Below are 16,735 nucleotides of genomic sequence, written 5' to 3'. Positions count from 1 at the left end.
TCAACGTTGAATGATTTTAATTAATAAATATTTTTAATTTGATTTAGGCCTTGGAGGATGTTCACTTGCAGCAACGACCCATCCTGCAAGATATTCTCTATTACATGGACAGGATTTTCACAGTGATTTTCTTCCTTGAGATGTTGATCAAATGGTTGGCCCTTGGTTTCAAGAAATATTTCACGAATGCCTGGTGCTGGCTCGATTTCATTATCGTCATGGTAAGTTACAAATTCTTATTATCATCCTTTAAACCTGTATACATGTCTGATTGTATTACCGCTAGGTTTTCCTTAGAACCCGTGTAATCTACATTATTGTTAATTACATTTAATAGAGTGACAAGTTTTTCAATAATATTAAGTTTTACGATTACACAAGTTCTTTCCACCAAATATTTAACATTACCCAACATCGAACAATTTCGACTCGATCAAGAAACGAATATAACCAAATTCTAAATAAATTAACGAATTATTTTTTCAAACTTTAATCAAAGCAAATCTGAAAGAAATCGTTCGATTGTACAAAACGAGATGAAAACTCTTCTTTACGTGTGTCAAACGTTACTCAATTCGAGCACTTGTATAATATATAAATATTCCTTTTAATTCCCAAAAAAATATAATCTACATTATATACCTTTAAAAGGAAAAAAAAAGAAATAAAAATCAAAAACAATATCTCAAGCTCGTATAAAAATGAATAGGAATAGAGTGCTCGAATGAAGTGATTAGTCCTAAGTCTTTTGAAATTGTTTCTCCCACAAAAATCTCATCCATGAGAAAATTTATCCGTTTTCATTTCCTATTTATCTATATATCTATCTATCTATCTATCTATCTATCTATCTATCTATCTATCTATCTTTTTATCTATCCGTCTATTTCTACTTCTATTTCTATTATCTATTTCTTTAAACCCTCGATCAACCTAAGAATCCCCCCACCCCCCGAAAAAAAAAAGAAATAAAAATCCTAAACAAATATCACTAGGAGCGGTACGTGGAAGCTTCCAGTGGATTTCTCTTAATCGATCACGCTATGTATAACCGTTAAGGTATAGCATTTAAAACGTAAGATGCATCATATGACCAATGTTTAATGACAACAGCTATCACTGATCAACTTGGGTGCAATCTGGGCCGGCGCTGCCGACATCCCGGCCTTCCGTTCGATGAGAACACTGAGGGCCTTGAGGCCTTTACGAGCAGTCTCGCGATGGGAGGGCATGAAAGTAAGTCATCGGTCTAGACGAGGACTTCAAAACCAAAAAAAACAAATCAAAAACTTTAACAAAAATATCAAAAGAAAAGCCTCGTCTTCTATCAACGATTTATAATAATCGAATCAAAAGAATTTTGTTTATTAATCATCGGATCTAGCAAAACGATCGACGGATCGATTACACGAATTTTATATCATTTAGATTATCTCGAATAAAATATAAATACAAAAAAAAAGATAATAAGACGAGACGATAAAGTAATTACAGGTGTGTTGTAATATATTTTTTCTTTTTATTTCTATACGATTTCAAATCGATCCGTCGTCGTGTCGTAAAAATCTTTGCTTTGAAAAAGATGCTCCGATAAAAGAAAATTTCAGACTCGACTTATTTATTTTATTTAGAATTTTCTCTCTCTCTCTCTCTTTCTATGTAGCCTAAATCGAACAACCGTAACGCGAAAGAAAAAGTTATAAAAGCCTAAGAGAAAGGGTAACAAAACAGAACAAAAAAAAATCATTCCAAACGAGAAACCCTGACGAATCAAATGAAATTTGATTGAACGAATATAAAATGAAAAAAAAAAAAAAAAAAAAAAAAGAAAAAAGAAAAAAAGAATCTAATTAATAAATATAAAAAAATATATAAAATAGGCGAGAAAAGGGAAATATGTATAATAATCTAAAGACATATATATATATATTATATATATAAAAACTATTATAAATAAACTTCTATAAAATAATGCCTAAGACGAAATTTGTAGCGCATACTGTGGTGTGCTTTACCAATGTGCAGAGGTACAATACACTGGCGTCTCTACTTGGTGTCTGCACTGATTATATTGGAATATTTGTCGTACTATAAGCCTAACGCCTATGTACGCCTTTTTCTAACGAAATCTTTGGTACCAGTGATCGTTGTGCAAAATAAGTATTTACGTTTATATTTGTATATTTAAACGTTACTTCTACAAACGACGTCTTTTTATAAACCCATCAATTGCAATTATGTATATATATATATATATACATAATTAATAATTTATCTAGATGCTTTATGTGTAAGTGTACGAAGCCACCAGACGCCCAACGATGTGTGCGAGCCCCTTTTTTCTTTATAATTATTTTCTCATTTGTGTTTTCAAAACGAAAAGTGTGAATACAGTTATATTTTGTATCTTTCTCTTATTATCTATCTATTTCTATCTATTTCTATCGAGACGCACGGACGCTTATCGATGTTGTTGTTTTCATTTCTTTCTCTCTTCTCTCTCTCTCTCTCTCTCTCTATCTATCTCTCTCTTTCTTTCTTTCTTTCTCTTTTCCAAAAAAAGGAAAACGAAACCAAATTGAACAAAGCAAATTTTTACTCGAGATTCCCCGTTATATTTACTTATAAAGGCTTGAAACAATCCGCTAGGCGAACTCGTTGTTTATGTAATTATTTATGTAACCCTTTTGCCGTGCGTCTCCGTGTCAAGTATTACGAACCCTTAACACGTATGTTTCAGGATCGTCGATGATCGTCGTCTTCGTCGTCGTCTATGTTTGCTCCTGTATATTCTCATATACTAATTATTCCTTGCTATCTATCTATCTATCTTTCTTTATCTATCTCTCTTTATCTATCTATCTATCTATCTATCTATCTATCTTTGTTTAATATATACAATGAATCACAGGATTATTCGCAACACCCCCACTGTAATCTGACGAAATTGATATTAACTTGTATAAGATATTTTAAAATTGTTCCTACATACACAGTGTACAAAATGAAATCATCAAAACCGATCAGTATTCTATTACTTCTGATAACTCGTAAAGATTGTCAAAGTATTTCAATCCCATACTTAATAATTATTATTGCAATTTACAGTAGGAGTGGGGTGATCATACCAGTGACTCATTGAATATACATATATATATCCTCCTAATTATTATGATTACGATTATTGTTGAACCGCTACGTGTGTGTGCCAATATCTGGGCTCTGTCCAGCCGCCTCTTATTCCTTCTTTTACTTATTTGTCGTATCTATACACTGTGTGCGTATATATATTATATATAATTATTATTATTATTATTATTATTGTTATTCCATATATCTATATATTTATATATAAACAAATATATAAATATATAGAAAAGTGAGCTATACCCAACAGATATCTCATCAGGATCCCGTTGTGTCTCTGCTTGCTACTACTGTCGAAGGAACGTCTCCAATGCAGATTTGCGAGAATTTTTTAACAGCCCTGGAACTCCGTCCGTCGTCACTTCCGTCAAACCTTATATATCTCTCACTCTATCTTCCTTTTTTTCTCAATCTTTCTGTCTATCCTATATCTTTCTATCTCTTCTGTTTCTTTTTTAAACCATTCCATCTCTAACCCCCTGAATATTAATCCTTCTACTATCTTTCTCTATCTCTATCTCTCTCTTTCTATATATGTATATATATATATATATAAATATATTTGTACATATATACAGGATGTACCATTTAAATCGATATCGATTGAAAAATTATTCGACTTAATGTTCATTTCCAAGTTAATAATTTAATTGAACATTTAATCCCGTTCATAATATTTGAAAAGAAAAGAATTTTATTGAAAAGTTATGTTCGTTTAATATCCGATAAAAAAAAAAAGAAAAGGAAACATAAAAATCATTTTAAATGGTTCAATTTGTATATCTTTTTTTTCTGTATCTATCAATCTGTCTATCTCTGTTATATCCATCTATTGACCTATCCCCTAATCTAAATATTAACAATTCCGAATATTATTATTGGTAGGAATATTAGCTTCCTCAAAAAATGGATTCTACCAATAGAACCAAAAATTCCAAACAAATTTTCCATTCCCGTAGTCTGTCTACATCTTGCTGTGATTCGCTCTCGTTTCTCGCTCGCAGGTGTCGCTCATTAACTTCGTAGCGTCGCTCTGTGGCGCTGGCGGGATCCAAGCCTTCAAAACAATGAGGACCCTAAGGGCCCTAAGGCCACTCAGGGCGATGTCTAGAATGCAGGGGATGCGGGTATGTAGCCCTACGTCTCAGCGGACCTTGTCACTTGCTCTTTGACATTTTTTCCAAATTTTACCATTACTCTTCGAGTTATTTCCATTATTTATTTATAAACATATACAAATATACATATACATATATATATATACATACATATATATATAATATATATGTATATTTATTTATTCCATACGATTTTTCATGCCCATCAATTTAGTTGATGTATTATTAGAATTCCGATTTCGTGTGTTCTAAGCAATACAAGACAAAACAACAAAATTTTTTACAGCAAAAAACACAAAAAGAAAAGAAAAGAAACAAATTAAACGAAAGGACCGTAAACGTGTCTTTCTGTTTCTCTCTATCTTTCTCTCTATCTCTCTTTCTCTCTTTCTTTTTCTTTCTTTCTTACTTTCTTTCTGTCTATCTCTCTTTCTATTTCTCTTTCTAATTCTCTCTTTCTACCTCTGCGAATGCTCGAAATATCGAGATCTCGAGTATTTCTCCAAATGGATGAAAGAGAAGAAAAAACAAAATCAACCTTAGCCACCCCCCCCCTTCTTCCCCCACCTGAGTTCGACTCATCTTCGTAAAATTGTCACCTTAACGTACCCTCCACCAATTTTCCTACCCTTCGTTCCTATCAAAAATCTACACCTGGAAGCCCTTCCTTCTTCTTTCGCCATTTTCTCAAAACCCACCACCACCACCCCCCTCACCATCAACACCACCACGTTTATCTTATTCTCTTGCACGTGAATATTCATATTTATCCGATCGATTATGATCGTCGCGAATGCACACAGCTTGGCGGAACATATTTGAAACTTGCATACGCGTAGTAGAGAATTAAACTTCTTACATTAGTTAGATATTTAGACGAGATGCAATCATGTTTTATAAGACACGCAATAGTAGTGACAACAGCCAGCAACAGCTACAATAACAACAATTACAAATACAACAATTACAACTACAGCTACAGCAGCAGCAACAGCAGCAGCAGCATTAATACCACGATCTTGATTTAATAACAAAAAAATAAAATATTATAATTATATGATATCTACATTTTTCTCGGTAAAGAAATTTATTATTATTATTATTATTTCCTTCTTCTACTATATATTATTTTATTATAATCTTTTCCCAATTTTGCAAATGAATTATGATGCCCACCGAATGATAAAAGTGTCGAATTAAAAGTTTCCCCATTTTCCTCGATTCTACTCTTCTTTATTATATATTTTTTTTTTTACTCTTCTTTATTTATATTTTTATTTTTACAGTCGATCATCCAATCACGAATGTTAATTGATTTTCATTCGAATTCAAGATTGAAAAGTTTTCTTTTTATAAATAACAATGATCCATAATAAAAGCACGTAATACGAGCTGAGAGTCATGTAATAGAATTAAAGTAATCAAAAGTAAAAGAGAGGACCGATTCCTCTTTTGAATCTTTCTACTTACAATCTTTCTATCTCTTTCTCTATTTTTCTCACTCTCTTTCTTCCTGTCTGTCTCTCTCTCTCTCTTTCTCTATCTCTCTCTCTCTCTCTATCTTCCTATTTATCTATATTATTTGTCCTTATAAAAAAAGCAAGATCGTTACGTGACATATAATACATCGTTTCTACATAAAACTGCAACACAAGGTCGCTGAGGCACTGGGTGTAGAGTTATTGTCATGCCCACGCCCTGACACCATTTATCTAATTTTTATAGTAGCTCGCTCTGCAACTATCTATTTATTTATTCTTACTGCTATATTTCTTCTTAAAATTAATCAATCAATCGATCGATCTATTTCGATTTCATACAAACCTCCACTGTCTCTCTCCCACTCTTCATTTTTTCAATTTACCTTGCTTACTCTTTCTATTATATTTATCTATCTATCTTTCCTTATTTATTTTACTTTACTTTACTTTACTTTACTAACACAGAGTGCATATATATATTGACATGCTTGCAAATCCTTTTTCTATCTCTATTTCTTTTTATTTTTCTCTCTCTCTCTCTCTCATTGCTATTTTTCTTTTAAATCTAATCGATCATTTCAATTTCATTCAAACCTCACATTCTTTGATTTTCTTTTCCACTTATTTTGCTTACTCTTTCTCTCTCTCTTCCTCTCTTTCTTTCTCTCTCTATTTATTTATTTATTTATTTACTTCAGTAACACAAAGTGCATATATATATACAGGCTTGCATATCCTCCTTCTTGATTTATTTCTAATCCTATTCACCCCATAAATGTGATTATGCTTTCTCGCTGAGCTTCTTCTTTTCCTCTCTCTCTCTCTCTCTCTCTCTCTCTTTCTCTCTTTCTATCCATTTTGCTTAGCCTATAATGCTTTAAGCATGATGCACACACGCTTCTTGCTCTCTCGTGCTGACCTTCCACGCACGATTTTTCTACGTGCTCGTAATGTCTACATTTTAAAAAAAAAAAAAAAAAAAAATAATGCTTTATCTTCATAGCTCGTATACTATTTTACATAGTGCTATTCTTCTTCTTAAAATAATTATTATTTTTCTTTAACGATATTACTTATTACACGAATACGAAACACTAAACAGTTGTAACCAATAGTAGAAGTAGTATAGTAATTTAAATCCGCTAAAGATACATAATTACACGTATACATAGATATATGTATATATGTAGATGTATCCAATGCGTCTTACATTAAATTCACGACGATCGGCCTGATTAAGGATTATTAGAAATATATTCTTGCAATGATTCAAAGATATTCTATCTAAATATTTTCATTTTTATTATTTCGTGCAATTAATCGAATCAAATCAAATTGAATTAAATGAAATCTTAAACGATTATATACAAACGTTTCTTTTATATTTTATTTGTAATCTAACAAATAATCTTTCAAAAAAAAAAATCATCAAAATTGTTTCAAGACAAAATATTGGCTACTTTTATTTAAAAAAAAATATATAAAATTGCATGAGGCCGATCGTGTATTCTCGGAAACATCGAGAAAGCGCCTAACTCTTTCTATTTATATATATATCTATCTATTTCTATTATCTTGTTTTATTTATTTTGTTCTTTCTATCTATCTTTCTGTCTGTCGCACAAAATCGCGTAGGCGCATATAGGCGCACATATATATTAGTATACATTACATATAGGAATATTAGAGACGCATATAGAGACGCATATATAGTTGGCGCATCATAGAATAGCGCATATAGAAGCGCATATACATTATATATTTCTAGATTCGAAGTTACAGTATCAATTGGTTAACATACTTTTCAATAGTTTCCTTATTCCCACAGGTAGTCGTCAACGCTTTGGTACAAGCTATTCCATCCATCTTTAACGTCTTGCTGGTCTGCCTTATTTTTTGGCTGATTTTCGCCATCATGGGCGTGCAGCTGTTCGCCGGCAAGTACTTCAAGGTAAGAATCAAATTTAGCAAAATTAATTCTAACTATATTATTATACTATATGTGATATAGAAAAAAGTGGAATTTTATATATTATCGAAAATAAGATATTTAATTGATAATTTTTATGTTAAAAATAATTACAGTGCGTCGATGCGAATAAGACTACGCTTAGCTACGAAATCATACCGGATCGAAACGCTTGTGTAGCGGAAAATTACACGTGGGAAAACTCGCCGATGAATTTCGATCACGTAGGTAAAGCTTATCTGTGCCTCTTCCAAGTGGCGACCTTCAAAGGATGGATACAAATCATGAACGACGCGATCGATTCGCGGGAGGTAAAAAAATAAATCAGTGCATCGACGTGCAGCAGCAACGCGTGATCCATTGGATTTATTTTTCATCTATGCGTTTCTTATTTTTTGTTTAGGTCGACAAGCAACCGATACGCGAGACGAACATCTACATGTATCTCTATTTCGTATTTTTCATCATATTCGGATCATTTTTTACCCTTAACCTGTTCATTGGTGTGATCATCGACAACTTTAACGAGCAAAAGAAGAAAGCAGGTGGATCACTCGAGATGTTCATGACGGAGGATCAAAAGAAATATTACAATGCCATGAAAAAGATGGGAAGCAAGAAACCATTGAAGGCCATCCCTCGTCCAATCGTAAGTAATCATTCGCGTTTATAATTATTCTCCTTATTCGCGACCGACAAATTTGCCATTCGATATCAATTAATATCCTTGTTTGATCTTTGATTTTCAGTGGAGACCGCAAGCTATAGTGTTCGAAATAGTGACGGACAAAATGTTCGATATGATAATCATGTTGTTCATCGGGCTTAACATGCTCACGATGACATTGGACCATTATCAAATGAGCGACACATTCAGCAACGTTCTGGACTATCTCAATATGATATTCATTGTGATATTCACCAGCGAGTGTCTCATGAAGATTTTCGCCCTACGTTACCATTATTTCAAGGAGCCCTGGAACCTCTTTGATTTAACTGTTGTTATATTATCAATATTAGGTAACGTAACATAATGATTAACTCAGTCGTATGACTCTGATGAAACGACGTCAAGAATTAACGACGAAACTAAGAATCCTGTTGGTTGTTTCATTTCTATTTCAATTCAAACAATTCGTTCATAACCAAACGAATTAATCGATACACGAATGCTTTATCTTTCAGTAGTAGTAGCAAACTATATAGCAAGCATCATATCTCATAGGCATGTAACAAACGGCTAAACATTTGTTTCACCACAATTATATATCTTTCTCTCTCTCTATCTGTATCTATCTATTTCTATCTATCTTTATCACGTGCACGTAAAATTCTTTTCGACAACAACAACAAAATAATATCTAACAATATTTAAAAAGAACCAACAGATTCGTACGTTTCATTTGCGTCGCAACGACTGATCGATATCATTAAGTTACGTCGCCTCACATTGACGTTACTTTGATGTTATCCTTTTCACGATTCCTTCTGTGACAACCTTATATACCTTATGATCCTTGAAAAAAAAAAACAAGTATACAATAATCGCTGCTAATGCACCAAACTTCTTTATCTCCTGACGATGATATACACAGTAGAAGCAGACAAAACATAAAATATTAACACGTTGACCCACTTTATTATATTTTTATTCATTTATTTACGTGTTTTAGTCCTGTCTTTAAAAAATTAGTGTAGAAAAAAATGTAGACAAAAAAAATTATATATAAAATAATAATAATTAGTTACTTTAATATTAATTTTAGAATTATGATTTCTAATTTGTTAGCCAGTCAACGTGTTAATCGATAAATTTTATACATAAATATCTTTGATCATTATCCTTCGTCGGGAGAAAAAGCAAGCAACGCGTGCGAACAAAAAGAATTTATATTTTTTGACTAATCTTAATCGATGTTACCGGTAAGATGGGGTCTGTATCAAAAATAGATCGTAGATACTTTTTTCTAAATCAATTTCTCTTAGATCTAGTTTCGAGATCGTGTTTTTTCTTATTCTTCTCCTTATTTTATTTTCTTTCACTTCGATTTTGGAATGTCACGATACTTCGTTAAATATACACCATTTTTCATTTCTTATAAGGTGATAGATCATATTTTTCTTTACTGCACAGTAGATCTCAGATAATTAGATAAAACCGATTTATCTCGATTAAATATTATTGACGAATTTGATTGCACGATTCTTAAATTGAATACATGCTCGAGAGTATGCATCTACGGTTTATTATTTCGATAATTAACATACGAAAGAGCATGATTCTTTTTTTATTCTTTTCACTGATATGTTTTCTACTTTCTGGAGATGAAAATTAGCCAGATGCACCTTATTTGCTTTTATATAGTAAAAAACTTTAACGAAAAAAAAAAATCAGAAGCATCGATCATTTCATGGTGGATAAAAGCCAAATAATATATCTATAATTTTGAAACAATTTTATATACACGAGTAACTGTTTTCGAATATTTTCCATCGACACTTTTACAAATAGATCAGATCTTTGATACACGACAGCTACGTAGAGAATTTTTTTAAGAGCATGGCATACCGAATTTTTCTTTTCTTTTTTTTTTTAATTACTATAGATCAACAAGTGCACGGAAATTTAAGAATTAATTAGAAATATTATCATGAATTATTCGTGATATCTTTTGCCTCTGTGACCGATCTTCCAAATAATTTATTTTTATATCTTTTTTAAATTTATCTATCTCTCCAATCTATATCTCCAATTTCCTATCTCCGAAATTGTCATAGAAATTTAAAAAATCTTTCTAATATATTGCTCGTCTTTTTTTTATATAGGTCTGGTGCTCAGCGATATAATCGAGAAATATTTCGTATCCCCGACCTTACTTCGAGTAGTGAGAGTGGCTAAGGTCGGTCGTGTGCTACGTCTTGTGAAGGGTGCAAAGGGCATCCGTACTTTATTATTCGCTCTCGCGATGTCCTTACCCGCTCTATTCAACATTTGCCTACTGCTGTTCCTCGTAATGTTCATCTTCGCTATCTTTGGAATGTCCTTTTTCATGCACGTTAAGGACAAGAGCGGTCTCGACGATGTATATAACTTTAAAACCTTTGGCCAGTCGATGATACTGCTGTTCCAGGTTAGTAAACGATCATTTACAACACACAAAATCAAAAATATAGTAAATTCCAGTAAGAAAATCTTCCTCGTATAACACGATTTTAAAGATTAAGTTAAAAATTCAAGTTAGGAAAGAAAAGATTCAAAAAAAAACTATCGTTAAGTTATTAACAAAACAGTAAAGTAATCAAAGAAACATAATTTTCCTAATAAAAATAAAGTTAAAGTTAATTCACCACTGTACATCATGCAACGATACGAAATTTTGATTATAAGAGAATTTACTATATTTCTTTGTTGAATTAATGATAGAAATGATTAATTATTGAATACGACGTATATGTAAAACAGATGTCAACGTCCGCCGGTTGGGACGGCGTTTTGGACGGCATAATAAACGAAGAGGATTGTCAAGAACCGAACAACGAGATCGGTTATCCTGGCAATTGCGGTTCTTCGACGATCGGTATCGCCTATCTCCTGTCGTACTTGGTGATCAGTTTCTTGATCGTGATAAACATGTACATCGCTGTTATCTTGGAGAATTATTCTCAGGCTACGGAAGACGTGCAGGAGGGTTTGACCGACGATGATTACGATATGTATTATGAGATTTGGCAACAATTCGATCCGAAGGGTACACAGTATATAAGATATGATCAGCTATCGGACTTCTTAGACGTATTGGAGCCCCCATTGCAAATACACAAGCCGAACAAGTATAAGATTGTGTCGATGGATATCCCGATATGTAAGGGTGACCTTATGTTTTGCGTCGACATCCTCGATGCTCTTACAAAGGACTTCTTCGCGCGCAAGGGTAATCCAATTGAAGAAACTGGTGATTTAGAGGTACAAACTCGTCCAGGTGAGGCTGGTTACGAACCGGTATCGTCGACTCTCTGGCGTCAACGCGAGGAATATTGTGCCAGGTTAATACAAAATGCCTGGAGAAAGCACAAACAACAACGTCTCGGAGGTCCTAGCGAGGAAAGCGATGATCCCGATACGGATCCGCGTGTTCGACAGACAGCGGTCCTAGTCGAAAGCGACGGATTCGTCACGAAAAATGGCCATCGCGTTGTCATTCACAGTCGATCGCCGAGCGTAACTTCGAGAACGGCTGACGTCTGATCATTATTGCCGTTTACTTCGCCGAATTCCTTCGATTTTATCAAACGAGCTGCTCCTCGCTAGCAAAGCAATTGCCGCCATTGCCGACAACGTCGTCGTCGTCGTCGTCGTCGTCGTCGTCGTCGTCATTCCTGCCATCGTCATTAATCCTGCCATCGTCATCGCAAAAACAACAACAAGAAGAACAAGAAAAACAAGAGGAAGACAAAATCTATGCAACACTGCTGTTCTCCTCTTTGTCGTCATCGTTGTCGTCGTCGTTGTCGTCGTCGTGGTCGTCGTCGTCGTTGCCGTCGTCGTCGTCGTCGTCGTCGTCGTTATCGAAAGCCTACGATGATCGATCTCGCACTTACCATCCGCAAAAGACACTCCTAAAATACGATTGTACATTAAACCATTCCTCCTCCAACGAGTTGCCTTCAATCGACCTTAAAAAAGCGAAGCGACGAAGAGAGGAAGAAGAAGAAGAAGAAGACGAAGAAGAAGACGAAGAAGATTAAATAAAAAAAATAAGAAGAAGAAGAAGAAGAAGAAGAAGTGGGTGGCAAGACGAGTCGGACTTCGGGGCTCGCTTCCCCCGACAAAAATCGTGGCAACCGAGGCCCGACAAATCGAGCTACCAACCCTTTTCTTCTTCTCTCCCATTGTATGTACGTATATATATATATATATATTTATATGTATATATACATGCATAAATATACATTAAACGTGTGTGTGCGTGTGCGTGCGTGTGTTAGTCACGTGAATCGAGAACGATGATCGATGGCAAAGTGGCGCGCGGCCCACCACCACCCACGTGGCTCGAGTCGAGGACGACCCACGCGTCGTATATACCGTATAACAAAAAAAAAAAAAATATATATATATATATAAATATATATATACACCACTAGCTCGATTTCCGCGATTACTACCTGCCGTTTGGATTTTTTACAACGTTTTACAGGAGGTCGGCCGGCAGCTCGAACGAGGAGTGCGTGCGACCGCGCTGCCAAATAAAAAAAAAAAAAAAGGGCGCAGCGACGACGACGCGTGATTGGACGAAGAGGACGATTAGATTTTAAAGGGAGAAAGAGAGAAACTACAAACGGTATGACAAAAAGACAGCTAGACAAAGAGAGAGGGAGATAGGGAAAGAGAGAAGGAAAAAATTATAAAATAGCTGCACGAAGAAGAAAAAGAAGATGAAGATGAAGATAAAGAAGAAGAAGAAGAAGAAGAAGAAGAAGAAGTGGAGAGTCGCGTGAAACTAACGATCCAGCCTTCTCCGTTTTCTACGATCGTTATCTAATACTACTACATGGCTGCTTTGCGCGCTCGCGAGACTCGCGACCATTAAAAAAAAAATTCTACATCATTCTTCTAATACGTCATCCCATATTCGTGTCATCATCGGTCATCATCCGCGTTGCCTACGCTCGTCCTTTCCTTTTTCTCCTCTTCTCTGCCTTTCTCTTTGCCGCTCATCTGGCGTCACATTGTAGAAATAAATAAATAAATAAATAAATAAATAAATAAATATATATATAATAATATATATATATATATGAATACGGAAATACACGTAATACAGGAATCGTAATAATACGTGTTTAATCGATGAGTTGTTTAAGCTTGCCCGATATTCTCATATGATTTTTTCTTTTTTTAACGTATATGGTAATCAATGTAATATATCGAGACGAACTATCGCGATAATTAAAGTTATTCATTCTTCTATCGAGTTTAATTCGAGAAACTAAACAATAAAATCATGTGTGATATTACGATTTACTATAGATGTGGGATAGGTCAGCACCATTCTCGTTTAAGGGGATTGACTGGGAAGGGCCCTGTTATCTAAAGAATTAAAATACAGTCTCCTGGTTCGAGTCTTGGTCCTAAGGCCCTATTTTTCTCACTAATTCTACTTAATTAAAAATGGATAAAACAAGGAAGAAGTAAAATAATATAATGTGTGATATTACGATTTACTATATATATTAAAAAAAAAAATAAATAAATAAATAAATAAAGATAAAGCGAAGGAAGTAATAAAAAAAGTCGCAATAAATACGATATTACGATTCCTGAATTTGCATTACACGAGAGAAACACGGAAAGATACATAGCGTTTCTACCACCCCCGTCCTCCCTCCATGTTCAAGGAGGTTCGTTTTCGACTCACGTGCGCGCAACCAAAGGCAGAGACAGATTTGAGAAAAATTCAATTCAAAGATGCATTAAAAGAGGGAGAGAGAGAAGAGGAGGAGAGAGTTAACGCGAGTTTCGAACGAAACAAAAGAGAAAAAAAAAAACAAGAAAATAAAGAAATGATTAATTAAATAAACAAGCAAACAAACAAACAAATAAATAAATAAATGAACAAAAAAAAAAGTATATAAGGAAAAAAACGCGGTTCATCCTCGGCTAAAAGGTATTCGCACGCTTCTCGCGAGAAACGAAAAAAAAAAAATGGAAAAAATAAAATACTTTCACGCACGCTCTTGCGACACGAAAAAAACTTAACGAACTAAACGAATAAATAATAATAATAATTTAAAAAAATAAACAAACAAACAAACAAACAAAAACAACAAAATAATAAAAAGAAAAGACAAACAAGCAAGCAAACAAACAAACATAAAACACAACACACGAACAAAACTAACATGGTTAGCGCGCTTCTCGGAGTACGAGTGTACGTATGCGTGTATGTATGTGCGTATGCGTGCATGTATGTATGTAATTATGTATGTACGTATATATGTACGTATGTATGTATGAATGCACCAAGAGTTTGTAGCTTCTAACGTTCTTTCGTAATCATATCGCATCTCAAAAAAGATTTTTCTCGAATTCGGGATTGCGCGTGTATGTGTGACGATGTACAACAACGTGTATGTGTCCAATCGGGGAACCGAGGGACGACGGAGTTGGTTGAGGAAAATTAATTTGTCCCCCTCTTTGTATATTGTTCTATATTCTATTTCATTTTCTATTCTAATTGTTGTGTGTCTTTTCTTATTGTTAGTTTGTTATATTGTTTTGTTCTTTTTCTATGACAATTTCGTTTCTTCTCTATCGCTCGTTCATATCGTGTAGAATGTGCAATATCTCGGTCGCGCGCGCGCGCGCACACACACTGTCTCGAATATCGATGCGTGACAGAACGATTCAAAATCTTGAAAACGTGAACAAAAGTCGGAAATAACTAACGGTATTACAAATGTTCACTAGAAAAGCTCTAAGTAGGAGCTAATAGTGGCTACATTTTTTATATTCATTAGGTAAAGAATTACGATTTAAAATAAGCCAATTAGAGCGCAACAACTGTCTAAAGTTTTTTACTTAGAACGATCTATTTCGAATAAATATTACTAATTCCGAATTTTGATGACGTTTTCGGTGATTTTGAATCACTATGTCGTCGTCTATGTCGTCGTCGTCTCGCGACTAATCTTCTTCTTCTGTTCTCCCGCTGAAAAAGAGTCGCTCGCCAATAAACAAAAAGAGAGAAAGAAGTAAAAATAGAAAAAAAAGAAAAAGAAAAAGAAAGAGAGAGAGAGAGGGAAAGAGAGAGAAAAATGGGAACGTGTTTTTCACAGGTATATAAAAAATATATTCACGTGTTATCGATCCGCCGATCTAATCGAAATATATTGCAAGCAAACTAAAAAAGAAAGAAAGAAAGAAAGCAAGAAAGGAAGAATATGAAAGAAAAAAATAATCGATTAGTCGAATTGATAATTCTTATCGTTGCGTAAAAGGAATAACGAAGTAAAAAGCGTGATAACGATGACAAATTGAATGAAAAGAAACGAAAAGAAAAGATACAAAAAATAAAAGTCGTATTTTAATCATCTTACTGTCACCTAAATCGTCATTTTAGTTGAAGTAAATTACAACGATGAATAGTAATAATGCGCAATAAAATATAGATTAATCATTATTATTATTATTATCATTATTATTATTATTATTATTATTAAAATGATTAATATTATTAGTACATTATCTAATACAAGCGGGAGTAAGTTTTATCGGCTAATCAATCATTTGCAAAGAAATGAATGGAAAGAAAACACACGTATTGGAAGGAACGTCTAAGTGTGCTTGATTACGATGCGCGTATGTGAATTTGAGTTGAAAGGTATGTGTGGCCGGCTGGCTGGTTGCACCGAGTGCATGTTAAATGCAACTCCTCCCCTCCTCTCTCTCTCTCTCTCTTTCTCACCTCCTCTTGTAACGTAACCCAGAGTATCATCTCGAACTACCGAAAACGATTTCAACGTTTCACTTTTGGGCTCGATCCAACCAACCAACCCAACCCCACCCACCCTCTCCGTCTCGTCTTACCGCGTAAACGAATGTGCAAATAATTCGATAATAATCAAATCGTTTGTACGCGTTTAATATATTTAGCTATTATATTTTCGATACTATCACAAGCACACGATCGTTGTGTTAAAACGCGCGGAGAAGCAATAAGAGAAAGAGAGAGAGAAAATAAAAATGAAGGAAAGGGAGAGAAAAAATGATAAAGATAACGAAGGGCTCGATTGTTGTTGATCGAAAAGATTAAAAGAAGGAATAAGAAAAAACATTGAAAGACCTCTCTCGACGAGTCGCATAATCGGCATCGTTCTTCCCCCCACGAGAGGTCCAAAGTGTTTTTTTTTTTGATTGGTATACGTTTCAATGATCAGAATCAAAGAAGATGGACTCGAAAAGGTTTTCTAAAGATATTGAAAGGGTTAAAGGGACTCGGACGGTTAGAAGTGCCGAGTGA

At 34.2% G+C, this 16,735-nt stretch overlaps 1 protein-coding gene across 17 annotated transcripts in view; it reads left to right on the top strand.

The window, feature by feature from the left end:
• LOC122518105 (sodium channel protein para) overlaps window positions 1-14,192 on the top strand; it is a 58,381-nt gene extending 44,189 nt beyond the window's left edge. For 15 of the 17 annotated variants that reach the window (XM_043636809.1, XM_043636805.1, XM_043636806.1 and 12 more), the window contains 8 exons: window positions 48-221; window positions 4,152-4,274; window positions 7,575-7,697; window positions 7,832-8,026; window positions 8,119-8,364; window positions 8,465-8,735; window positions 10,542-10,846; window positions 11,179-14,192. In XM_043636809.1, the coding sequence (XP_043492744.1) occupies window positions 48-221; window positions 4,152-4,274; window positions 7,575-7,697; window positions 7,832-8,026; window positions 8,119-8,364; window positions 8,465-8,735; window positions 10,542-10,846; window positions 11,179-11,961 (2,220 nt within the window). In that variant the 3' untranslated portion in view covers window positions 11,962-14,192. The remainder of the gene's footprint in view (window positions 1-47; window positions 222-4,151; window positions 4,275-7,574; window positions 7,698-7,831; window positions 8,027-8,118; window positions 8,365-8,464; window positions 8,736-10,541; window positions 10,847-11,178) is intronic. The other 2 variants (XM_043636811.1, XM_043636807.1) reach the window with 1 other exon arrangement.
• Window positions 14,193-16,735: the final 2,543 nt, after the last annotated feature.

This window comes from Polistes fuscatus, unplaced genomic scaffold (assembly GCF_010416935.1).
Source record: "Polistes fuscatus isolate 324 unplaced genomic scaffold, CU_Pfus_HIC Scaffold23, whole genome shotgun sequence".
Classification (NCBI taxonomy): domain Eukaryota; kingdom Metazoa; phylum Arthropoda; class Insecta; order Hymenoptera; family Vespidae; genus Polistes; species Polistes fuscatus.
Note: the sequence above shows the minus strand (reverse complement) of the source record. Positions and strands in the feature narration are given on the sequence as shown.